Below are 26920 nucleotides of genomic sequence, written 5' to 3'. Positions count from 1 at the left end.
GCTTGTGCCGTCCATAGCTGCCGTCAACTCCCCTGAGACACTGTGCGTCAAGACACCCGTGGAGACACCCTTCCGACTATCAGGTATTGTTAAACTCACTAAAACACTAGCAACACAATAGAAAGATAAGGGATTTCCCAGAATTAACCTAGTAAATGTGTCTAAAAACATCGGAATCTGTCCCAATGCAATCGCGTTTTTTATTTTTTTCTAGTCCGTCGCTATCAATATCCTCAAACACGGATCTTTGATCCTCTCTCAAATTAATGGGGAAATTGTCGTTTTCTCGGTCCGAATAGCACTTTTTGTTGGAGGCTCCCATTAAAAACAATGTGAGTATATGAGGAGCCATCACACGCGTGACGTCATCGTCTGCGACTTCCGGTAGAGGCAGGGCATTTCTCTTAGCACCGAAAGTTGCGAACTTTATCGTGGATGTTCTCTACTAAATCCTTTCAGCAAAAATATGGCAATATCGCGAAATGATCAAGTATGACACATAGAATGGACCTGCTGTCCCTGTTTGAATAAGAAAATCTCATTTCAGTAGGCCTTTAAGTAAGACTAAGTATTATGTCGAAGGGGGCAGGAAAATATAAGATTTTCTTCATCCTGTTCCTTCTCAGGCATTGGTCTGTAAATGTGTGTTTAGTTGCTGAGGTTTAATTGTCTACTGATCAAAGATGCACATCAATGAAGGAGATAAATAAAAAATGAAATGAAATTAATGAAATCCAAATTTGTATTACTAATTATTTGTAGTCTGTAATAGAAATCCCCTTTAAGTAAGAATCTGTGCTATGCTGTTTTACCTTTCTTAAGTATTATCTGTGACTTCAACATTTTTTAACTTTATTCATATATGAGATAACATATTTTTTATTGTATTGGAATTTAATTTTTGTTTTTTTTGGTATATCTGAAGTTTATTTGACTCTTTAGCAATTGTTATTGCATAATGAATTGTAAATGTCTTGCTAATTGCGCTGTATAATTGTATTAATGTAAGTTTGTATATTTTTCCAAATCCCAGGAATTTAGCAACAGCTACTGCAGCTTCTGTAAATAAAATAAATAAACAGAAACACAAACACAAACAATGTATTTTATCCCGGTGTTTTTTTCTCCTTACCACTTCCTTGTTGGTTTGCAAGATCACGTGATATCAACTTGCTGCCTTTACGACTCGGTAGGGAAAATTGTACCTTTTACAAATAGACTATAGCTATAAAATTACACCTACATATTGTACAGTGAGATACCGGTGTTTCACTGTACGCTAATAATAATCAGTCACTGCTGACTGGTGGGTTGGTGAAACGTGTTTGTTTTTGTTTTAAACCTCCCTATTCAATTCGGCTTTTTTAATTTGGAATTTACTTTTATGCATTTAAACGCAGCACTTTCACGACAAACCCAAACCTGTGCGGGGTCGTTCCAGGTGTCGTACTTGTGGATAAAACCAGAGAGTAAAATGTCATCTAATGCAGGTACTTGCTATATTTAATACAGTTTAACCTTTGAGTTAAATGACTTTGACCCTAACAAAGTTACACTTTTGCGTGTTGTTGAATTCTACCTAGTCTAGAAATGAAAGCACTGACGGAACTGCGCTCTGTTTGAGTTTTCATGTGATTATTTCAATTCATGTACATAATGTAATGAATGACTTATACTGTATATGTAGTGACCACAACAAACTCGCGACTCTTTGATTTTTTCCTTTCAGCGAGGATGTTGACTTGAGTGACTGAAATCCGCACAAGGAAGTTGGCGGACATGATTATTATCCTTTGGATGATGACGTCACTTCTTTATGTTCTCACAGGTATGTTTGTTATGTTACATTTACATGCACAACACAGACGAAACAAATATGTGTGTATCATGGCGAACTCACAAAAAATGCAATATTTCACTCCGAAATATTTTAAAATGTAAAGTAATTGGAGCCTTTAAGGAGCCATATGGCTTCACGGTGGCAGAGGGGTTAGTGCGTCTGCCTCACAATACGAAGGTCCTGCAGTCCTGGGTTCAAATCCAGGCTCGGGATCTTTCTGTGTGGAGTTTGCATGTTCTCCCCGTGAATGCGTGGGTTCCCTCCGGGTACTCCGGCTTCCTCCCACTTCCAAAGACATGCACCTGGGGATAGGTTGATTGGCAACACTAAATTGGCCCTAGTGTGTGAATGTGAGTGTGAATGTTGTCTGTCTATCTGTGTTGGCCCTGCGATGAGGTGGCGACTTGTCCAGGGTGTACCCCGCCTTCCGCCCGATTGTAGCTGAGATAGGCGCCAGCGCCCCCCGCGACCCCGAAAGGGAATAAGCGGTAGAAAATAGATGGATGGATGGATGTAAGAATCTGGCCAGAAATGGTACTGCAATCACGGTCAAAATGATGTAGTCCCCTCCCCCTTTTCCTGACTGAGGTTGCCAGATACACAGCCGAATCCAGCTCCATTTACTGGGCTACTCCAGATAACTTCAAACTTCCACTGCCTCTTATTAGGTATTGAGGTACTGGGTCCATAATAGCTGAATAGACAAGCGTTTTGTCAATAACAAATCTCTAACCAACACATTTTACACAGAAATTAGGCTATTTTCAGGAAAAAGTATGTCATGTCTGTGTACAATATCACAACAAATGGCAATCAATCAATCAATCAATGATTATTTATATAGCCCTAAATCACTAGTGTCTCAAAGGGCTGCACAAAGCACAACACAAACCACAACGACATCCTCGGTAGAGCCCACATAAGGGCATGGGAAACACACACAGAAGGACGTCGGTGAAAATGATGACTATGAGAAACCTTGGAGAGGACCGCATGTGTAGGGAACCGAAAGCAATGGATGTCGAGCGGGTCTAACATGATACTGTGAAAGTTCAATCCATAGTGGATCCAACACAACCGTGAGAGTCCAGTCAAAAGTGGATCCAACACAGCAGAGAGAGTCCCGTCCACAGTGGAGCCAGCAGGAAACCATCCCAAGCGTAGGCGGATCAGCAGCACAGATATGTCGCAGCCGATACACAGGCGAGCGGTCCATCCTGGGTCCAGACTCAGGACAGCCAGTACTTCATCCATGGCCATCGGACCGGACCCCCTCCACAAGCGAGAGTGGGACAGAGGAGAAAAAGAAAAGAAATGGCAGATCAACTGTTCTAAAAAGGGAGTCTATTTAAAGGCTAGAGTATACAAATGAGTTTAAGATGAGACTTAAATGCTTCTACTGAGGTGGCATCTCAAACTGTTACCGGGAGGACCTTCCAGAGTACTGGAGCCTGAACGGAAAACGCTCTATAGCCCGCAGACTTTTTTTGGGCTCTGGGAATCACTAATAAGCCGGAGTCTTTTGAACGCAGATTTCTTGCCGGGACATATGGTACAATACAATCGGCAAGATAAGCTGGAGCTAGACAGTGTAGTATTTTATACGTAAGTAGTAAAACCTTAAAATCACATCTTAAGTGCACAGGAAGCCAGTGCAGGTGAGCCAGTATAGGCGCAATATGATCAAACTTTCTTGTTCTTGTCAAAAGTCTAGCAGTCGCATTTTGTACCAACTGTAATCTTTTAATGCTAGACATGGGGAGACCCGAAAATAGTGAAGTGAAGTGAATTATATTTATATAGCGCTTTTTCTCAAGTGACTCAAAGCGCTTTACATAGTGAAACCCAATATCTAAGTTACATTCAAACCAGGGTGGGTGGCACTGGAAGCAGGTGGGTAAAGTGTCTTGCCCAAGGACACAACGGCAGTGACTAGGTTGGCAGAAGCGGGAATCAAACCTGCAACCCTCAAGTTGCTGGCACGGCCACTCTACCAACCGAGCTAAACCGCCCTATAATAATACGTTACAGTAATCGAGACGAGACGTAACAAATGCATGGATAATGATCTTGGCGTCGTTAGTGGACAAAACAATCATATAGTTATTGTCAGCACTATCAAAAAACAAAGACTAAAACAAACTACAACCCACGCTAGCAATGGTTATACTGGTGAAAATAAGTAGTGCATGCTTAGCAGACTGATGTACGCCCAAAACTAAAGAGGAGACATTTTACCAAGGTATGCCTATAGGCTACTGTTTCAAACATTTCAGATTGCCATATAACTTGGTACATGTAGTCCACAATATGCAAACATGAATGAGGAATTATTTTATCATGTGATTTGGCTGTCTCCATACGTTTCACATTGCCATAACAGCCGTGCTAATGTTGGAATCCATTTCCTCAGCGTATCAGAACATTAAGAACGAAATTGGCACTAACACTACCCATATCAATACTTGCCAACTCTCCCGATTTTCCCGGGAGACTCCAAAATTTCAATGCCCCTCCCGAAAATCTCCCGGGGCAACCATTCTCCCAAATTTCTCCCGATTTCGACCCGGACAACAGTATTGGGGGCGTGCCTTAAGGGCACTGCCTTTAGCATCCTTTACAACCTGTCGTCACGTCCGCTTTTCCTCCACACATACAGCGTGCCGGCACAGTCACATAATATATGCGGTATTTACACACACACATACAAGTGAATGCAAGGAATACTTGATCAACAGCCATACAGGTCACACTGAGGGTGGCCCTATAAACAACTTAAACACTGTTACAAATATGCGCCCCACTGTGAACCCACACTAAACAAGAAAGACAAATACATTTTGGGAGAACATCCGCACAGTAACACAACATAAACACAACAGAACAAATACCCAGAACCCCTTGTAGCACTAACTCTTCCGGGACACTTCAATGCACACCCCCGCTATCACCAAACCCCGCCTCCCCAACCCAGCCCACCTCAAATGGTGGAGGGTGGGACATTGAAATTAAAACAATAACAAGATTTCAGGGCTGTAAATGTAATTTGGAAATGAGCATATCCCGGCTGAACTACTGTTATCAGTTATGGAGGTATTTGAAAAGAACATGATTTATTATTGCCTTTTGACATATCAGGGCCATTTAATGATGACTTGACATGCAATTCTTACATATGGCTCCTTTTTAAATAGTTCAATAATTCATAACAGCATTCATTTGGATTCAATGTTATTTTTTGAGCAATGCCAGCTTTAAAGAAAAAAAGGTTTGCATGGCAGCTTTGTATTATTAGAGTCAACATTGTAACTTTTTGTCGTTAAATTTCAGCTGTTATCTTTTTTATTCCACTTTTTCCGTTTTTTTTAATAGTATTTTTAGAATGTGCCGTGGGCCGTTAAAAAATGTACGGCAAAGTGTTTAGCTATAAGCTACAGTTAGTAATTATAATTCTTATGGAGTTTATTCTGACAATTACCACGGCAACAAGGAGTGGGAAGGCTTGTTATCTAAATATATGCCCACAACATGAAGTGGTCATATTATGATTTTTTTCACCATTTAAAACACTTCCTTGTGGTTTACATAACATGTAATGGTGTTTTTTTGGTCAAAACTTTGCATACATTTTGTTTTACAGACCATCTTTGAGCCGCTTTCTGACTCTCTCTTCAGAATGCGCAGTTTTGATGTTTCTGTGAAATGTTTCCCCAGCCGATATTTTCATATATGGTATCAATTTACCCAAAACCCTTTGTGCGAGTCCGCCATTGTAGTCCGTGCGGTAATCAATAATCTCCTTCTTTTTCACTATTTTCTTGTTGTGGGGCTGACTGTCTTGTACATGCACATGCATGTTAAAATCCTCAGCCGTTGCCATTTCTGGTACAAAGTAAAAATCGATCAATAGGTTTTTTTCAGGACCGATACCAATCATTGATACTCAAAGAGGCCGATAACTAGGGATAATGTTTGTTAAGAAATTATCGATTTCGACGCCATTATCGAATCCTCTTATCGAACCGATTCTTTATCGAATCCAGACAGGTTGTTGTATATGGAAAAAAATATTGACTGTTAGTGCCTCTTTAAGTGGGCCACCTAAGAAATATTCATGCAGGGAAAATCTCAGAGTAATGGTGTTGTTTACTTTTTGCTCCATTACATGTCAGCAAAGTACAATTATTAACCTACTTGTATTCGTCTGTGTTGACCAAGTTGAAGGGAGGAGATTTTTCACCATCATTCTCGTTAGCTTGCGATTAATGTTGTTACTCTCCTCCTCACTCATCTTGCTGGAGTAGAATAAAGAAACAAACCTTTTCTTTACTATATAGTGGCTTCAATAAGGGGAACCGTTTCTCAAAAAAGGGATTCAAATCCATACAATCAGTTCTTTTCTTATCGAACAATCGGGAGAACCGGTTTCGAACATCATCCCTACTGATGATAACTGATATTAATTTGCAGTAAAAGTTATTTACACATAAATAGTATATGTCAGTAGACAGCTGGGCAGGGCTTTAAGTTGTTTTTTAAACATTATTTTTCAGGAAACGTCAAGCTCGTAGCAACATAATGTGTAAAGCGACACTAATGTTGTGGTTAATGTAGCACCAAACAACATCAGGGGATTTCACAAACACGTGTGTCTAATGGTGCAGGTCAGAGGAGCATTTCAAGATATCTGTGTCGACGCATGAGCGCTGCAGTGAAAAAAAAGGCATGTCTTGACATGCAGGGCAAACAGACTGGTGCTTGAGCAGTCTACTTGATTATTTATTTATTCTTTTAAATACTAAATACTTGTATCATATGTTTATATATTGTATCTGCTGATGTAGTTCTGTTGAGCTGTAAAAAAAAAAAGATGAAAAAGGCCGATACAGATATACAGTCGCGATCAAAATTATTGGAAACTTAAGACAGCCATGACATTATGTTCTTTACAAGTGTATGTAAACTTTTGATCGCGACTGTACGTCAAAATGCCAAATAAAGGCCCGGCCGATATTCGTCCATCTCTAACACAAAAGTGGCGTATAGTTCTAACTTGGATGTGTCAGTAGACTCGCTATGGAAAGGCTAAAAACTACAACAAAGATGGCGTGCAGAAGACACAGTCGTGGACGCACGTAAATAATACCGCCCACAAAATGGCACATCCTGGAGAGACGGTCAGAAAGAAAGGAAATATAACCCATTTAAAACTTCTTCCCACTCTTTTGACCCACCATTACATGTTGTGTAGACTACAGTGAAAAATCATAATATGACCCCTTATACAACTTATTCCTACTCCTTTTCAGGAATGTTGAATTGTGCTTTTTGTACATTTTTTTTAAGCTCATTACAGTTTTTTTGTGACTTTTGAGGCTCGCTGTTCTTGCATTTTAGTCACTTTGTATGGCCTTTGGACTATTTCTATTTGAAGGTTCCACTGTACATTACAATGACGTGATGAATATATATTTTTTAATGATTGTATTTGTTTTGCAGCGATGAGTGAACTTCCCCAACCTGTCAACATTGCCCTAACTTCCAATAATTTTATTCATATGCTAACATGGGAGCCCGGGCTTGCCACACCTGAAGATGTTTATTACCAAGTCTTTTTCATCACAGACACGTGAGTTGGCAAATTGCCCATAAACACATTATAATGGGACTGTGTGTGAAGGCACCTTGTCCTTACAGATGATTGACTACACAATCTAGCAAAATGTCATTCTTCTGCTCTGATAGCTGTGGTTGTGACGCGGTTGGGAGAGTGGCCGTGCCAGCAACCTGAGGGTTCCTGGTTCGATCCCCACCTTCTACCAACCTCGTAACGCCTGTTGTGTCCTTGAGCAAGACACTTCACCCTTGCTCCTGATGGTTCGTGGTGAGGGCCTTGCATGGCAGCTCCCTCCATCAGTGTGTGAATGTGTGTGTGTGTATGGGTGAATGTGAAAATAGTGTCAAAGCACTTTGAGTACCTTGAAGGTAGAAAAGCGCTATAAAAGTATAACCCATTTACCATTTACCATTTGTGTCCTCCAGGGGAATCGATTGGATCCCAGTGGCTTCCTGCCAGCATGTGCAGCAACCTCTGGTTTGCAACATGACCAAAGCCTTCTCCAACCCCAGTCTGGTCTACATAACCCAAGTTGTAGCCAAGCTGGGACATCAGGCCTCCCTTCCGACTAGCCACCCTGCTTTCCAGCCCATAAAAGACAGTAGGAATGATATTACTGTATAATGGCTTGACTGACTACAATAAAATTGACTTTTGATCCCTGAAAGAGTCTTGAAGATTATAAGTACCGGTAAGTATGTCAGCTGTGTGTTTCTGTGTGATTCAGCTTACTTGGACCTGCCGTTAATGACCGTGGCTCCTTGTGGACACAATGTGTGTGTGGAACTTCAGCCTCCAATGCCGCACCTGAGGGACTTCTATGAACCTCTGAGTTACCAACTCCGCGTCAAGAGCAGTGATGCAGAAAGAGAGCTGGTATTTACAATCCCCGTTTCCATATGAGTTGGGAAATTGTGTTAGATGTAAATATAAACGTAATACAATGCTTTGCAAATCATTTTCAACCAATATTCAGTTGAATATGCTACAAAGACTAAATATTTGATGTTCAAACTGATTGCAAATAATCATTAACTTTAGAATTTGATGCTAGCAACACGTGACAAAGAACTTGGGAAAGGTTGCAATAAACACTGATAAAGTTGAGGAATGCTCATCAAACACTTATTTGGAACATCCCACAGGTGTGCAGGCTAAATGGGAACAGGTGGGTGCCATGATTGGGTATAAAAACAGCTTCCCAAAAAATGCTCAGTCTTTCACAAAAAAAGGATGGGGCGAGGTACACCCCTTTGTCCACAACTGCGTGAGCAAATAGTCAAACAGTTTAAGAACAACGTTTCTCAAAGTGCAATTGGAAAAAATTTAGGGATTTCAACATCTACGGTCCATAATATAATCAAAAGGTTCAGAGAATCTGGAGAAATCAATCCACGTAAGCATTGAATGACCTTGAACTTCGATCCCTCAGACGGCACTGTATCAATAACCGACATCCATCTCTAAAGGATATCACCACATGGGCTCAGGAACACTTCAGAAAACCACTGTCACTAAATACAGTTTGTCGCTAGATCTGTAAGTGCAAGTTAAAGCTCTACAATTCAAAGTGAAAGCCATTCATCAACAACATCCAGAAACGCCGCCAGCTTCTTTGGGCCCGAGATCATCTAAGATGGACTGATGCAAAGTGGAAAAGTGTTCTGTGGTCTGACGAATCCACATTTCAAATTGTGTTTGGAAATATTCGACATTGTGTCATCCGGACCAAAGGGGAAGCGAACCATCCAGACTGTTATCGACGCAAAGTTCAAAAGCCAGCATCTGTGATGGTATGGGGGTGCATTAGTGCCCGAGGCATGGGTAACTTACACATCTGTGAAGGCACCATTAATTCTGAAAGGTACATACAGGTTTTGGAACAACATATGCTGCCATCTAAACTCTGTCTTTTTCATGGACGCCCCTGGTTATTTCAGCAAGACAAGGCCAAGCCACATTCAGCACGTGTTACAACAGCGTGGCTTTGTAAAAAAAGAGTGTGGGTACTTTCCTGGCCCGCCTGCAGTCCAGACCTGTCTCCCATCGAAAACGTGTGGCGCATTATGAAGCGTAAAATACGACAGCGGAGACCCCGGACTGTTGAACGACTGAAGCTCTACATAAAACAAGAATGGGAAAGAATTCCACTTTCAAAGCTTCAACAACTAGTTTCCTCAGTTCCCAAACGTTTATTTAGTGTTGTTAAAAGAAAAGGTGATGTAACACAGTGTTGAACATGCCCTTTCCCAACTACTTTGGCACGTGTTGCACCCTTGAAATTCTAAGTTAAGTATTATTTGCACAAAAAAAAAAAGTGGTATATGAGCTTTAACATCAAATATCTTGTCTTTGTCATGCATTCAATTGAATATGGGTACAAAAGGTTTTTCAAATCATTGTATTTCATTTATGTTTACATCTAACACAATTTCCCAACTCATATGGAAACGGTGTTTGTACGAAGTACAATATAAGTACAACAACAGACTTTAACCAAGCTATATTAAGTCAGTCTATTTGTTTCAAATTCATATTTTACTCTACCTGCTCTGTCTTTCAGGAAACCAAATCTCTGAAGAGAGTCACTCTGGAGAACCTCGCTCCTGGTAAGGATTACTGCATCTCGGTCCGCTTCTTTGACAGCCTTGTCCCCAGGGTGTCCAACTACAGCAAAGCTCAATGTGCCTTCATCCCGAGTATCTTTACTTCAGGTACAGACAACCATTCAATTTATCTCTACATTCATTTCAGTTTTTTGTTTTTTTGTTGCGTTATGTTCATTACTGTGTGTAAAGAAATGCATAAAGGAAACATAGCTGAACATCTAGAAAACTCTTGAGAAACAAAAAGGTGATCGCTCATATGTTGTTGTTTTTTTTCAATTTGGATATGACCCACTAGAATTAATACTTGGGGAGGGGGGCGGGAGGGATATATTAAGGAGAAAGCCGAACTGAAATGGTACAAAATATATAACTCTGAAATGTATACGTAAAAAAGCTAGCATGACAATGTTAGCATGCCAACATTTAAAAATGTGTCAGGTATCAAAATAAATTGCTGTGATGTATACATGTAAAGTTAGCTACACAAAAATCTAACAGGCAACAGGTACCAACATGTATTCCTCTGAGGTGTATACATAAAAAAATGAGCTAAAAATAAGCTAGCATGCTAACAGTTAGTATGCATCAAGTCACAGTATTAAGTATTTGGCTGAGGCATGCAGTACCGTATTTTTCGGATTATAAATCGCTCCGGAGTATACGTCGCACCGGCCGAAAATGCATAATAAAGAAGGAAAAAAACATATATACGTCGGACTGGAGTATAAGTCGCATTTTTGGGGACCGAAAGCAATGGATGTCGAGCGTGTCTAGCATGATACTGTGAAAAGTTCAGTCCATAGTGGATCCAACACAGCCGCGAGAGTCCAGTCCAAAGCGGATCCAACACAGCAGCGAGAGTCCCGTCCACAGCGGATTTCACTATGTCCAGCTTGTAATCTGCAGTACATGATTTTCTTTTCGGTGCCATTTTTGTTCAGCCGTTCTCAGTTTTTATAAGTTACCGCCAACGTTCAAATGAACCATATTAATAGCTACGGCAGTAGCATTTAGCAGTTAGCATTCCATGACCCGCAATGCACTTCTGCCATGACCGTCCCCCGCCAGATTCTTATTGGTTGACGTGTATGTGACGATTGCTGACGTGTGTGTGACGATTGCTGACATTTTTTCGTCTCTTCCGCGAATGAGATGAATAATGTTATTTGATATTTTACGGTACCATGTTAATAATTTCCACACATAAGTCGCTTCGCAGTATATGTCGAACCCCCCGGCCAAACTATGAAAAAAATATGGTATCTTGGCAAAGGTAGTACATATAGGCACTAGGGTTGTACGCTATACTGGTACTAATAAAGTACCACGATACAAATTGATTGAAATTGGTACTACACTGCTGTTGAAAAGTACTGGTATTGTTCTTTCATCTGCAGTGGTGACTTCAGAGCCGACGCACATGATGTTGAGAGTGTCAAAACGCACACACAAAGTGCATATAAGCAAAAAACATCTTGTGGAGGAAGAATGGGGGGAAAAAAACGACAATTCTACTGGTTAATAAAGGGTGTGCTTGAAATACAATATTGAGGTATTTGGGCTTCAAAACTAATGATAAAGGTGACTCTTTAAACAAGGAAGCGCTGCGCTCAAAGTGTTGCTTCAAAAACCACCTCACCAAATGTGGCGATTGGTATTACCACCTTTGCTTCAAACTAAGGTAAAGATTTAAATAATGAACATTCAGATCTGCACAAGGAGTTTAAAGGTAATAATGTAGTTGTTACACCTGTCCTGCTATTCTGCTTTGGTGCAGACTGTCGTCAAGGAACACAGGGCAGAGGTTCCCTTCAGGGTTGATGTTTTTCTCGGGGGTAAGGCTTTACTTTACCCGCCAATGGGTCTGCTAGGCTCCGCTTTCCGGTCAGAATTTGAAGCTGCCGATTTGTGACATTCTGGTTGCTTTATTATTAGTTTTGCAGGACACAACCGGACCCATTAATTTTTTTTTTACCGCGGAGTGCATGCGCCCACTCACTCACTGATGTCACTCAGACAACATGTTGCCATTCTCTTAAACACACATACACTACACTTACAAGTTAACAGTTCCCCTGTTGTGCACATGTAGATATGTAACATGTAGACGCGCACACAGCTGCTTGGATTGATGCCAAATATTAGCAGAGTTAGGACCGCCCATCTAACGTCAACTAATGCAAGTAAAATGAATGAATTTGGTAACAAATTGCTACAATTTTTCTTTTATCTTTAACACTGTGTGTTTTACCTGTTTAATGGCTTTTCTGTGTACATTTATCCCTAGTTTTTTGTTTTTAGTGCTTACTAATAGTTGTATTTTTCTTCAAGCACAGACCAGGATTGGCAACAATAAATCATTAGCAATTTAACATGATGTTAATAAAGGTTTTTTATTATATTCTAATCCTTGATTATGGAAAATTGTAAATTGTTCTTTGAGTGCAACAAGAAAAACACAATATGTTTAATTCCCTTTAATTTATATTTTAACCTTCTAAAAATGTTAATTGAGTGCAACAGGAAACATATATTGTATTGTCTATTGTATGGTAAGATTTTCTGTTAAAATGAAGCCAAAATATAAATGTTTTCATAGTTCCTTTTATTTTTAAAGGTATCGATATACATTTTGGTACTGGTACCAAATTATTGATATCGGGACAACCCTAATAGGCACCGGTTGAATTCCGTTGGTAACACTGGGTATCGATTCCCGTAAAATCAAACCGTGCCATATTTCAAAACCTGTGTTGCACATGACGTCACGTCCGGTTGCAGACTCGTCCTGGGTTGCAGACTAAACAAACACCAGCTCAAGGAAATAATCACTTAACTTGCCAAACTCTAAATAATGTTGCAATTTTCAACACAAAAAATGCTCAAACATAAAGTAAAGCTGCACTGCACAGGCTACTATTTGCATTAGCGATTTCACATGGATCGGTTCGCAGCAGAGTGTGAAGCGAGCGGGATGAGAATCAGCACCTCCAAGTCCGAGTCCATGGTTCTCGCCCAGAAAAAGGTGGAGTGCCATCTCCGAGTTGGGGAGGAGACCCTGCCCCAAGTGGAGGAGTTCAAGTACCTCGGAGTCTTGTTCAAGAGTGAGGGAAGAGTGGATCGCGAGATCGACAGGCGGATGGGTGCGGCGTCTTCAGTAATGCAGACGCTGTATCGATCCGCTGTGGTGAAAAAGGAGCTGAGCCGGAAGGCAAAGCTCTCAATTTACCATCCTCACCTATGGTCATGAGCTTGGGTCATGACCGAAAGGACAAGATCACAGGTACAAGCGGCCGCATTGAGTTTCCTCCGCCGGGTGGCGGGGCTCTCCCTTAGAGATAGGGTGAGAAGCTCTGCCATCCGGGAAGAACTCAAAGTAAAGCCGCTGCTCCCCCACATCCACAGGTGTTTGGGGCACGTCCAACCGGTAGGAGGCCACGGGGAAGACCCAGGACACGTTAGGAAGACTGTCTCCCGGCTGGCCTGGGAACACCTCGGGATCCCCCGGGAAGAGCTGGATGAAGTGGCTGGGGAGAGGGAAGTCTGGGCTTCCCTTCTTAGGCTGCTGCCCCCGTGACCCGACCTCTGATAAGCGGAGGAAGATGGATGGATGGATGGAGTTCGCATGGGGATTTCAACACCTACAAATTTCGTAAAGAAAACTACAACTAATATAAATGTTACAATCACACAGCTGGTGTGTAATACACACAATACTTACAGTTTTAACACTTTTTATGGCGCAAAATAACACATTCTGCTTTCTGGAAAAAGCTATTTCCTAGTTGGACAATATACAATAGATAGCATTTTTAGTACTGCTAACTAATGGTTTGGAAGTGCAACTGCATGCAAATGAGACTCAAGCACAATCAGAAATGGCAACTGGACAGCACAATATCATAATTTTTCATCATATCATGATTTTTAAATGGTACTTTAAAAAATAAAATTGTATTATCAAACAATAAACATATATTAACACACACAGAAATACCAAAAATGGTATTGTTAAATACCAGTATTGACTCCCAGGTACCAGGAATCGGTACCATCCATCCATCCATTTTCGACCGCTTGTCCCTTTTGGGGTTGCGGGGGGTTGTTGGAGCCTATCTCAGCTACAATCGGGCGAAAGGCGGGGTACACCCTGGACAAGTCGCCATCTCATCACAGGGCGATATCTGTACCATTTTGGGTTTAAATGTGAATGGCACTCATCCTTAAGCATATACTGTACATGTCAAGTTAGCTAAAAAAAAAAAAAATGTTCAACAGCATGCCACCTGTACCAAAATGTATATGTATATGACTGACGATATACATGCAAATTTAGCTAAGAAAACATGCAAAGTGAGGTTTAAAAAAATGTAGTATAATATTAATATATTAACAGTTAGCATTTGTCAAGTACCAATATATATGGCTATGGTGCATACCTGTAAAGTTAGCTAAAAATAATCTTGCATGCTAACAGTTAATGTGACAAGTACCAAAATGACTGAAGTAAACTCTGGCTCAAAACATTTATGTATGACATCTGTTTTTGTTGTTATGTTTGATGCATTTGTCCCTGTTTAATAAACATAAATTAAAAATAAATATTCCTGCAAAAATAGCTAAAGTTGGCATGCAGGTACAGTGGTATTGAAAAGTGGGAATTTTCAATCAATCAATCAATCAATGTTTATTTATATAGCCCCAAATCACAAATGTCTCAAAGGACTGCACAAATCATTACGACTACAACATCCTCGGAAGAACCCACAAAAGGGCAAGGAAAACTCACACCCAGTGGGCAGAAAGAATTCACATCCAGTGGGACGCCAGTGACAATGCTGACTATGAGAAACCTTGGAGAGGACCTCAGATGTGGGCAACCCCCCCTCTCTAGGGGACCGAAAGCAATGGATGTCGAGCGGGTCTAACATGATACTGTGAAAGTTCAATCCATAGTGGCTCCAACACAGCCGCGAGAGTTCAGTTCAAGCGGATCCAAGACAGCAGCGAGAGTCCCGTCCACAGGAAACCATCTCAAGCGTATCAGCAGCGTAGAGATGTCCCCAACCGATTTGAGAAAACACAGGAATTTTTACAACTTTGAAAATGTTTCCTTTTTACAATCCAGGATGAGTTCATAGATGTGTTGATAGTGGAAGGGTTGGAATTACTGTAGGAACGGGGTAAATGTAGGATTTTGCTAAATTGTCAATTAATTTCAAATGGAGTAAAAGTGTCCTGGAAAATGTGAAATTCCTGGAAATGTGGGAATTTTTTGCAAGTACAAAAATGGTAGCACGGGTGTCATCAATTAGCCCAACATTCTGAAAGTGGAATGTGTGATTGTAGCTGAAAACCTATTATTATAAAAAAAACTGAAAATCATGATCACACTATCTTTAATTTGAAGTAGAGTGGTCATTTTTTGTGACACCTGGTGGGCACAATTATTCATTAATTTAAAGGGGAGCTGCATTTCTTTCTTTTTTAAAATTTTGCCCATAATTCTCAACCCCGATTAAAGAAAAAAAAAAAAAACCTATCAACATTTTATATACATGCTGTAAGTATATATGTAATGTAGTTACGGGTATATTAATAGTAACATGTAATATTTGCGTATTTTGCTCAATTTAAGCATACTGCGGGGCATTAATTTCAGACGCATCGCAATGTTTGCTATTCTCTACAGCAACAACAACTATTAATTCTGACATATTTCATGAGAGCCAAAAACGGTGACTTTGGGACAAACGATGATCCAGAACCATAATTTTTTGAGGCTGAATATACAGAGGATGATCTACAAGTTTTAGAAGTTGAGTGATACGCAGATCCAGCAAGTAGCCCTATTGCTAAGTGCTTATACGAGAAATACAAACTACGAACAAAATTAAACAATCACTTACTGTACAATGTCTGTCTGCTCTCATTGGGAAGATAACTAACAGAATATTCATATCTTATTGTTTAGATGAAGAATTAACCTTAATCCTCACGCAGTAAAAAAAAAAAAAAAAGGTGACGCAAACAAGCGTCTTTTTGTGTCTTTCTAGTGAGCTCCCGATCTAAGTTGAATGTTAAAATAGACCAACTCCATAGTTTATGGCCACAACCTTCTACTATGCGAGTAAGAGGCTTCATTTATGATTTAGAATTAACTTTCACCAGCTCAATGGCAATGCAGCAGCTCACCCGTTCAATATGTCAATATAGCAGCACAAGCTAGTTAGCTCTTTGTGAGGAACGCACCGCTCAAAGTAAATACCTATTTTTGGCTCTTATAGTAACAATATCGCTAATACTTAATGAATATGCAGGTGACGACATGTAAAAGGAGTATTGTTAGCGGTGTATGGATGTTTTATTAGAGGGCTTTAAGGGCACAATGGATAAAAACTCCTCTTAGCCTCATTGTTAGCCACCTCGTACTGGCCATAAATCACAAATTAGATTGCATTAAAGCAGAAAAGCACATGTGTTGTTGTTTTACAAACGATTGTGATTGATAAGCCAAATTCCAAAACAGGTGCAGTTCCCCTTTAAGCTTGTGACACAGTATGTTAAATGATGCGGGGACGTTTGTTACTGGATACTTTCTCATACGCTAGTGCCTTGGAGACTTTCTATCTGTAAATAATATGCAACTGCAATGTGTTTTGATACACGTTTTTTTTTTTTGACAAATGGGCTGTTTTAGACTGCAGTATTGTTTAAGGACACTCATTACGTATGTCTGCCTTGTGTGCTTAGCTGTTGTGTAGCTGCTAGCACCTAGGAGCCTATAGTCTAATTTTTTGTAAATGACTTGACTAAAATATAAAGAAAAGACCAACCTTGTGTCTTTTTTGGAGGACATTCAGATGTTAACTGGCTGCCATATCCAAAATTTTGGACACACACAAATTATTTGATATTTGTTTTTTTCTAATACTGTACCAATATTTTTTCGGAATACCGCTACCAGGATTTTTTTTTTTATATTTGCGGTCTTTTTACCTTTTTCTTTGTTAAATATTTTTGTTGCATCATTGTAATGTGCTTAGTGTCAACGTGTCACGTGAATATATTTCATATATTTGCAAATTCTATATTTAAAAGCTCACTCATGTTACTCAGATGTACACCTGGTACATGCAGAGAAAATACATGTTTTGTTATTAATGTTAATGAAGTAAATATTAGTATACTGTGTAACTTATTTTATCCTATTCCCAGGGTTACCAATCTTCACTGTGTTGTGTATCATAATGATCATTGGCGTCATCACTATCATCCTTTTGGTTTATACCGGATTCATCTGTCGAAGAAAAAGACCTGTTCCCCGAGTTCTGGTAAGTCCAACACTGTTGGGAGGAACTGCACATACTGTATATACATCTCCAAATATTTGAACACGACTTCTGATGTTATTTTATGCACAGTTTAGTTTGGCCACAAAGAAAAATGTTAAGTTGCTGTGAGACATAGACGAAGAAGTTTAAACAAGAAGGCATGAAAGCAGTAGTTTTGAGCTTACAACCACCAGATGGCGACAGAGACCAGTAAATTTTAAGGCGTTTGCACTTCATTAGGTTGCCAAACCAGCTGAGCTCTTTGGGGAAAAAGCACGTGGATAGACCCAAGCCGGCAAAAGTTATATTTGCTGATACAACAGTATTCAAGTCTGGTAAAATGAGGTGCATTTGTGTTGCGGAGGAAAGCAAATCCTTCATTATGCACATGTAGTATAAGAGTTCCCCACTATACTCCATTCACCAAATAGTGTCCCAGTTTTAGTACGACTAAACACACATCAGTGACTCAGTCTCTGCGCTTTTATTTATTTAACAAAGCTGCAGAATAAGTCACTGTAAAGCAAAATAAAGCTGCAGCTTAGAGTCATAGGGGATATTAAAAGTCAACCAGAGCCTTATAGTCCACGTCTCTTTGTTTTTTGTTAGTAATGCGATGCAAAAGGTCAGTGAAAACTACTATGAAAACCGAAGCAATTTTTACCATGAGTAATAATGGAAATTAATTAATCTGTTCCAGAAACCTAAAAGTAGGATTAAGACAAATTAAATGTTTATAAATGAACACTAAACATCACTTTTTGTACTTATGTTTTGTCTTGAATTCAAGTAGTGCATCTCACCTTCTTTGTCAAAGTGCTGGCACACGCAACTTTCTTTGGCGCAATGGGGGATTATTTTGCAGTTATATTAAAAAAAGTACAAGTGGAAAAAAAGAAAATTCTTTCTTTGGGTACCTAATGCACGGACAAACTAAATAGTTTTTTAGGCGCAATCTTTGGCCAGACGATAACCAAGAAGTTATATAACAACTGTATCAAATGAAAAGCAGGGCGTAGGAAAACCGAGATAAGATTGTGTACATTAGTGCCGTTGGTTTGTTTTTACTGTACAACTTGAATGTTACGTGTATTTACAATGGAAAGAAATGTCTGTCATGTCAAAAATAATTTGAGGTTCAGAATGTAGTAAGTCAAAAACTCAATCACTAAGTTCTTTCAAAAAAAAGAAGAAATAATCAGTTTTTGCAAAAGACCTCTTTGTATGTTTTTAATACAATATGGTTTGGACAGCTACAGTTAAAAAGCACCCATTGGGATACAGTGTGGTGGTCTGCATCTTGCAAGCATGACTCTTGCTCTGATTGATACAGTCAGTATACCTACAGCTCTACACAAAGTATGTCATAGTACAAATACCATTGAAGTCTTTAAGAATCTTCTTCTTTGTTTTTGTCTTCTTCTTTGTGTTATTCTCCATTTTCTCCTTCTTCTTTGTCTTTTTCTTCTTCTATGTCTTGTTTTTCGTCGTCGTCTTTTTTGTTTGTCTTCTACTTCTTCCGTGTCTTCCTTTTCTTCCTTGTCTTCTTCTTCTTCCTTGTCTTTGTCATATTGTTCACACACTACACACATAACCATTCAGACTATTTTGTTAATGATAGCTTTTCGATAATTGAAAAATTAAACGGTATTACTAACCGTTCGGAATTTTACTGCAGTTTATAATTATATCGTTTATCGTTACATTCCTATTGTGTACCAAAGTTTAGTCCGAAACTGGTTTTCACTCCCCATAAATGATCTCAGTTTATTTAGTTTTGTCAATGTGAAAAAGGTGTTAAAAATATTGTGTGGTTGAAAATGTTCTGAATGTTTTTCTATGGGTTTCTGTTAGACGTCAGTACCTCACATTGAGGAGGTCCTGCTGCTTGTGCCCCAAATCGCATCCTTGTCTTCGTTCTTGGAGAAAGCACCAGTGCACTGTCCAGATGAAGAAGTGTACTTTCACACTCCAATCAGTAGGATTGCCAAGAACTCTTCTGAAAACAGGAACAGTAATTACAAAACATGTCGGACTTCCAAACTTCTCTGTGGTTCCTTGTCTTCGTTTGAACAGCTGCCTGGCAGCTCTATGGACTCAAATTCTGGAACTTTCCCGTTAGGATTTTCTAGCCCTCAGGCTCAAGTGTGGGATTTGGACGACACGTCTTCAAACGCAGCATCACAAGACTCCACAGCAAACAGAGACTTGATTTCGGACTTTGTGTTGGACTTGGACCAAGAGACGCTAGAGTCAATGGAACTGGAGAGTGGAGGCTTTGGAGAGACGGACAACCAGAATGTTAACCTCCTCACATTGGTTTTGGGCAGGAATGTGGAGGAAAATGAGGAGAAAAGCTTTTTGGACCAATCAGATGTGGAGCGCTTTGTCCAGAAAGAGCATGACACCTTGCCAGTGACGGCCAGCGAGGATCCCTTGGAAACAATTCCCAGGTCTGTTGAGGATGAAGATGAACAGTCTGTTTACATGAGACGTCCATCTCCATCTTTCTTGTAGAATTTGTCTCCCTTTTTTCATCAGCCGATGAGATTTCTTGTACAGTTGGTAGCTAGAGTCCTGAAACCGGTGGGGTTTTTTTGTCCAACACACTAATTTTTTTTGCCATCTTTGTAAGATGTTTTTTATAAAAACATTGTTCCACAATAATCACGTTACTAAAAAGCTTTAGTTTTTCTAATAACATGTAATTTAATTAGTTACTTTTTAATGTCCGTTACAACGCCGTAACTGATACATGTTAGTGTAACCTGTCACACTATTTTTGATGCATAAAAGACAGATTTACAATCTCAGTAAATTCACTTGAGAAAGTAGCTCTTCACTAGTGCAAGTGGCAGTCTCTGCAGACACACACACACACGCATGCAATACTACCAGTACTGGGGAATAATGAACATTCAATAAAGTGACAATCATCAACTACAATAGTCCTACAATAACACTTTTGTGGACACTGTTTAACGCACATTGCATCACTTTATTAACTACCAGTAAAAAAACAACAAAAAAAATATTCCACCAATCTCTTTCCAGTCCGCAGACTACCAATGCTAAGCTAAAACAGCCAATGAGCGTGCCATGCCTGACATCACACTTTATTTGGCAACAGGCACCGCCTTATAAAGGCATACACTCACGCACTCTTCTCTCATGAAACCTATTTCAACTGCAGAGATTAGATCCATCCATCCATTTTCTGCCGCTTATTCCCTTTCGGGGTCGCGGGGGGCGCTGGCGATTAGATATGACAGTTAAATATACAGTAACGCATTCATTGATTTCCCCAGTAGTTGATAACATAAAGAATAATTCCAGTAGTAATTTAATGACTTTTTTGGGAAAGTAACATCCATCCATCCATCCATCCATCCATTTTCTACCGCTTATTCCCTTTTTGGGATCGCGGGGGGCACTGGCGCCTATCTTAATTTACTTACTTTTTTTAAAAGTAATTTTCAGAACCCTGATCATAGAAAAATAGTATGTGTTGTTTTGTTTGGATAGCTGAGGATACTTTGGATTTAAAACATACAGTTTTTGTATGCCACACTTATCTTTTTGGAATGGATCGATAGTCGTACCTAACATTTCCACAAAATTGGAATGTTAAATCTGTTTAAGAATTTAAGGTCTTTTAGACACTCCACACCAGCTTGTAAACATTTCCTATGCTCCTAAAACACTTCACACTCTAAAACCAATGTAATATAAATATGAAAACTTAAATATCAATGTACTCACCAACTCCAATCAGCTAAATTCTCACTCAATAACTTCACGCTGCAAGGATTTTGAGGCTAAAAAAGCACAAGGAAAATGTAATTGTGAACTAATAGCACAATGCTGGCGACGGTAGCCTAGCCAATTAGTGATTAGCATGTACAAACCCCATTTCCATATGAGTTGGGAAATTGTTAGATGTAAATATAAACGAAATACAATGATTTGCAAATCATTTTCAACCCATATCCAATTGAATATGCAACAAAGACAACATATTTGATGTTAAAACTAAACATTATTTTTTGCAAATAATCATTAACTTTAGAATTTGATTCCAGCAACACGTGACAAAGAATTTGGGAAAGGTGTCAATAAATACTGATAAAGTTGAAGAATGCTCATCAAACACTTATATGGAACATCCCACATGTATCCAGGCTAATCGGGAACAGTTGGGTGTGAAGATTGGGTATAAAAGCAGCTACCATGAAATGCTAAGTAATTCACAAACAAGGATGGGATGAGGGTCACCACTTTGTAAGCAAATTGTCAAACAGTTTTAGAACAACATTTCTCAGCGAGCTATTGCAAGGAATTTAGGGATTTTACCATCTACGGTCCGTAAAATCATCAAAAAGTTCAGAGAATCTGGAGAAATCACTGCACGTAAGCCATGATATTGATCCCTCAGGCGGTACAGCATCAAAAACCGACATCAGTGTGTAAAGGATATCACCACGGGGGCTCAGGAACACTTCATAAAACCACTGTCATTAACTACAGTTGGTCGCTACATCTGTAAGTGCAAGTTAAAACTCTACTATGCACAGCCAAACCCATTTATCAACAATATCCTGAAAAGCCGCCGGCTTGACTGGGCCCGAGCTCACCTAAGATGGACTGATGCAAAGTGGAAAAGTGTTCTGTGGTCTGACGAGTCCACATTTCAAATTATATTTGGAAACAGAGGATGTGGTGTCCTCCAGAACAAAGAGGAAAATAACCATTTGGATTGTTATAGGCGCAAAGTTCAAAAGCCAGCATCTGTGATTGTATGGGGTGTATTAGTGCCCAAGGCATGGGTAACTTACATATCTGTGAAGCCACCATTAATGCTGAAAGATACATACAGGTTTTGGAGCAACACATGTTATCATCCAAGCAACATTATCATGGACGCCCATGCTTATTTCAGCAAAACAAGTGTTACAACAGTGTGGCTTCGTAAATAAAGAGTGTGGGTACTTTCCTGGGCCGCCTGCAGTCCAGACCTGTCCCCCATCGAAAATGTGTGGCGCATTATGAAGCGTAAAATACGACAGCGGAGACCCTGGACTGTTGAACGATTGAAGCTCTACATAAAAAAACAATGGGAAAGAATTCCACTTTCAAAGCTTCAACAATTAGTTTCCTCAGTTCCCAAACGTTTATTGAGTGTTGTTAAAAGAAAAGGTGATGTAACACAGTGGTGAACATGCCCTTTTCCAACTACTTTGGCACGTGTTGCAGCCATGAAATTCTAAGTTAATTATATTTGCAAAAAAAAAAACTTAAGTTAATGAGTTTGAACATCAAATATCTTGTCTTTGCATTCAATTGAATATGGGTTGAAAAGGATTTGCAAATCATTGTATTCCGTTTATATTTACATTTAACACAATTTCCCAACTCTTATGTAAACAGGATTTGTACAAAAGATGCATTGAACACTATTGGAGACATGCAGCAGTTAGATTGAATATACATGATACTGTGAATGTAACACTTAAGGTGTTTGTGAGCAAAGCCATGTAGATGCAAATGACTTGACTTGGCGGACTTCTTCTACTTCTGGTTGAAAGCTAGTAACAGAGGAAAAGTCACTGTAATAAACGGGATACCTGCAATGAGTACAAATGGGTGCTGTTGCTACAAACAATGACTCCAACACTGCATTACACTGATCGCATAACTGTACACAAGAGTACTTTAAGGGTCTTAATGCACTGTGACTGTAATAAATGATACACAAAGTGGTGAGGCAACACTGTAATTATTTATTAAATACTGTTTAGTATCAATGAATAAAGCACAGAGATGCAATGACTTGAAAATCTCACAGTATGATATTGTCATTGTATAAGGGCCGCGGTACGATATGTCCACACACAAAAAAGACCTGGTAAATGCCATAGTGGGTAAAATGAAATGGCAGGAATGTTTAGGATAAACACTTACTGCACTGAACATAAACAATGCTAACATGTTATGATAAAATGTATTACTGCAAAGATACATTTTTAAGTGCAATGAATTGTGCAGAAACATCCATTGTTTCAAGCAAATATTAAACAAATAACTTAGTTGACTGTCTTTAAAGTGACAATGTAGACATCAAATGTAAAACAATAACTTTTACTTTCTGAGAAGCAGTATCCGCTGCAGTGGACCTTTTTTGTATCAGTTTGGAAAATGTTGTTTCTCTAAAAGGTTTACTGACCCTTTAACTTTTAATCATGTAAATACCTCAAAAGTTGATGCTTATCTTCACTGGCTTCGATCCTCTTTTTATTCGGGTGATAGTTAATGAAGTAGCTTCATATTTCCTGCGGTGTGCAGAGTCCGCGCTTCCACCGGACTCTGCACCTCCCGGCGATGTGCCGTGACCTGCCTCTGTTGCCTTGGAAACGATGGAGACGAAGGTAGGGCATTACTTTGCAGTATTACAACATAACTTAAGAAGGTATGGATGAATTGTGATAACATTTTCAGGAAATGTCCGGAAAAAACAATTCCTCTCATCTACTACAAACATGTCACTTCTCCCGCATGCTCCCTCCTTTTCTCCCCTTGGCGACGTTCCACGCCCCCACCTTGCAGGTGCTACTCTGCACAGAGGATTTTTGGAGATGTGGTTTATTTTTTGACCGGCCAAAGCAAAAGCGCCCAAAAAAAAATAAAAATACAATCACCATGTTTTTGTTCGACATTGCACGTCACTAACCTGACTCTTGTAGGAATCCTTGTAGTTTGCTAAGCTCCACACAAGGATCTGGGATCGAGGGCAATGCAAACTCCTTCAAGATAGCAAAAAAATAATGAACCAATCAGGATTGCCGGGCAGGATTTCATAGATGTGACGTAGCGCCGAAGAGACTGATTCAAACAAGATTGGTGGCACGCAGCGAGGAGTCGTGTGCTGACATTGAGTCTGCTATGGCAACTGTTGTTGTATCTATCGAATATTAATTATTTAAGGTTTAGACAGAGTTTGATGGAGTCGGAATCCGGTTCCGTTTATGTGCGACAGACACCTTTGCGCTCTCTGATGTCGCTGTCGCCGAAAGAGATGACTGTTCAGAACTCGGTTTCTCTTCAGTTTTTTGTCATCTTTTAAAAGTGGACAGTGTCTTCGACTTTCCCTATCAAATGAAAGCACCGTAAGCATATTTAACACAGGGTCTCCCGAACGTTCAACAATGTGAAACCAAGTTCTGTTACACGTTTGTCTATGCTTTTTTGCGTTGGCTACTTTGTGAAATATTTTTTGCTGTTCCCAATGAAGCCTTCTATTCGCATTTTCTTTGCACAAACTACATCGATCATCAACTGACATTGCTGCGTTGTTTCAGTAAAAGTTCCCTTAACTTTTCGCTCTGTCGTTATTCAATATGTCGGCTGTTCTGTTTTGGATTTCCCAGCGTTATGGGTTGATTTCGATGTGATTTCAAGATAATGGACAAGTGGTTTATCCAATCACATACAATTATTTTTTTACAAGGCCCCACCTTCTGAAATACATCTGCTATTGAGAACTCCCAGATCCTTGTGTGGAGCTCAACAAACTACAAGGATCTGGCGAGAGTCAGGTTAACATGACACGGCATTATTATGAGGTTTTTGAAACCTCAATATGCACAATACCGTTACATTTCTCTTGTCTAATGTACACTTTACACATGATGATAATAAATGTTCTGGAACAATCCACCTCTGGCAACTGACTTATAAAAAGAAAATTAAATTGCTTTTGTTGTTACAATTCAGACAGTCAAGCAGCTGAGAGTCACATTTTTTCTCTCTCACTGCAACGTTTTTCTCTTCGTCCATTTAGAAATTACAACTCCAATAGTATTTGCTACACTTGCTCTTCCACTTTATTGGACTCCAAGTCCTCAGTAGGAACCACCTGCATGGGTGTGCAGCAGCCAGCACACACGTACTTTAGAAAGCAGAGGTACGCGCTCCCGGACACGACCACGGTCAGGATGATGATGATGGTGGCCCCGAAAGCTGGCGAAACGGCATCCTCCAAGATGGACCTTAGGCCCCCGGTGTTGATGTGGTCGAGTGTCCCCACTGCTCGGCTTTTGTCACTCTCACTTATAGTTTTGCCTGTCGGCGCAGGAAGCAGGCTGATGTTACGTTTAAGGGCTAAAGAATGTTAGAAAGTTAGTCTGTTGATGTACAAAAAAATCTAAATCAGAAACATTGTTGGATCTGATGCAATCCTCAAGAAATGCAGACAAAAATTATTTGCACAAAGGATAATGTTAGGAGACAGCAATCCTGTTAGTGACATACAAAGGCAACATTAGAGGCATACAAACGCAACATTTTAAATGGGCCTGTTACTTGTTTCTAACCTCTGGCAACAACTTCGTGAATCACAAACGCCAACAAGCTACTTGCTTGGTTGTATTGTGACAACAAGGGAGCACATTTCGCTGCAATGGATAGGTGCTAAAGTGCTTAATGTGCTTAAGGTTAATGCGCTGTGCAAAATGCTAAAGCTATTTTGCGTGCCTGATAGAAAACACTCAAAAGTAAACCTTCACTTTTCAAAATCTATGAGCTCGATGCTATTTTACAATGAATATGCCATATACATGCTACTGATTAGCATTAGTGATTTTACATGAAGATTTCAACACCTCCAACATTGGTAATATAAACTTCAACAAATATACATGTTACAATTAAACAGCTGGTGTGTAATAAGTACAATACTTGCGGTACAATTCTTTGTAGGACTCAACAAAAGACAAGACTGGCACATTCAACTTAATGGCAACAATTACTTCCTGAGTAAGGCAACATAGCTAGGGTAACTGAAATGAATATACACTTGTATATTATACTCAGAGGAGCAAGAAAAGAGTAACAGCTGGACAGCACAGTTATTATTACTCACTGTTAACTGTATATTAATTAACTTTTATATATATATATATATATATATATATATATATATATATATACACATATATATAAAAGCTAATTAATATATTTTACACCATGAACACACAAAAATACAGAAAATCAGTTTTGAGCATTGTATCAAGGTCCGTACATGAATGGATCATCTGTGCTGCACTGGACTTTTTCTATTGTACTGCATATTCTTTGACTTTGTGAATTATTTCCAGGCTTATTTTAAGTTTTTCCGATTAATTCTTCTGTGAAAGGTGGGCCATAGTCATTAATTACTTGCATGAAATGACATATCTTCACTATGCACACAAACATAGTCGCAGGTGTGTGCTGCAGGTTTTAATTTGAATATTGTTGTGTTTGCATTTATTCATGTCATACATTGTTTTGGTTATCATGAAGAACCTACAAGGGTCGATCACATTTTGAGCCCAACTCGGTCCAATTGTGTAGTGTGAGTACACCCAACATTAATTACAGTACTGTTGTGTATGAGCTCGTTAAAGGTGTGAATGTGTCACTCAGGTCCGTAACTGAGCAGAGCGAGTGCTTATTAAAAAATCATACAGTATTATACTTACAG

At 39.5% G+C, this 26920-nt stretch overlaps 1 protein-coding gene across 4 annotated transcripts; it reads left to right on the top strand.

Annotated features, from left to right (window-relative positions):
• Nucleotides 1–1146: 1146 nt before the first annotated feature.
• Nucleotides 1147–23159, top strand: crfb2 (cytokine receptor family member b2). Of its 4 annotated transcripts, XM_061918606.1 has the most exons (9): nucleotides 1171–1189; nucleotides 1401–1490; nucleotides 1730–1828; nucleotides 7340–7469; nucleotides 7883–8058; nucleotides 8185–8333; nucleotides 10021–10171; nucleotides 17285–17400; nucleotides 19255–23159. In XM_061918606.1, exons 3-9 carry the CDS (start codon nucleotides 1780–1782, stop codon nucleotides 19915–19917), a joined length of 1434 nt encoding a protein of 477 aa, XP_061774590.1. In that variant the 5' UTR covers nucleotides 1171–1189; nucleotides 1401–1490; nucleotides 1730–1779; the 3' UTR covers nucleotides 19918–23159. The 4 variants fall into 4 exon arrangements, with proteins under 4 accessions (XP_061774591.1, XP_061774590.1, XP_061774592.1 ...); XM_061918607.1 differs by lacking the exon at nucleotides 1401–1490 and having other exon boundaries at nucleotides 1147–1189; XM_061918608.1 differs by lacking the exon at nucleotides 1171–1189 and having other exon boundaries at nucleotides 1198–1490; nucleotides 10021–10066.
• Nucleotides 23160–26920: the final 3761 nt, after the last annotated feature.

Source organism: Nerophis ophidion, linkage group LG13 (genome assembly GCF_033978795.1).
Source record: "Nerophis ophidion isolate RoL-2023_Sa linkage group LG13, RoL_Noph_v1.0, whole genome shotgun sequence".
Classification (NCBI taxonomy): domain Eukaryota; kingdom Metazoa; phylum Chordata; class Actinopteri; order Syngnathiformes; family Syngnathidae; genus Nerophis; species Nerophis ophidion.
The sequence above is the reverse complement of the archived record's forward strand: the minus strand, read 5'-3'. Positions and strand labels throughout refer to the sequence as shown.

Coding starts and splice junctions, on each gene's coding strand:
- crfb2 (XM_061918607.1), top strand. CDS start 1,780: ATGATTATTATCCTTTGGATGATGACGTCACTTCTTTATGTTCTCACA. Junction 1,829..7,339: donor ACTTCTTTATGTTCTCACAG/GTATGTTTGTTA, acceptor TTTGTTTTGCAG/CGATGAGTGAACTTCCCCAA. Junction 10,172..17,284: donor CCCGAGTATCTTTACTTCAG/GTACAGACAACC, acceptor TCCTATTCCCAG/GGTTACCAATCTTCACTGTG.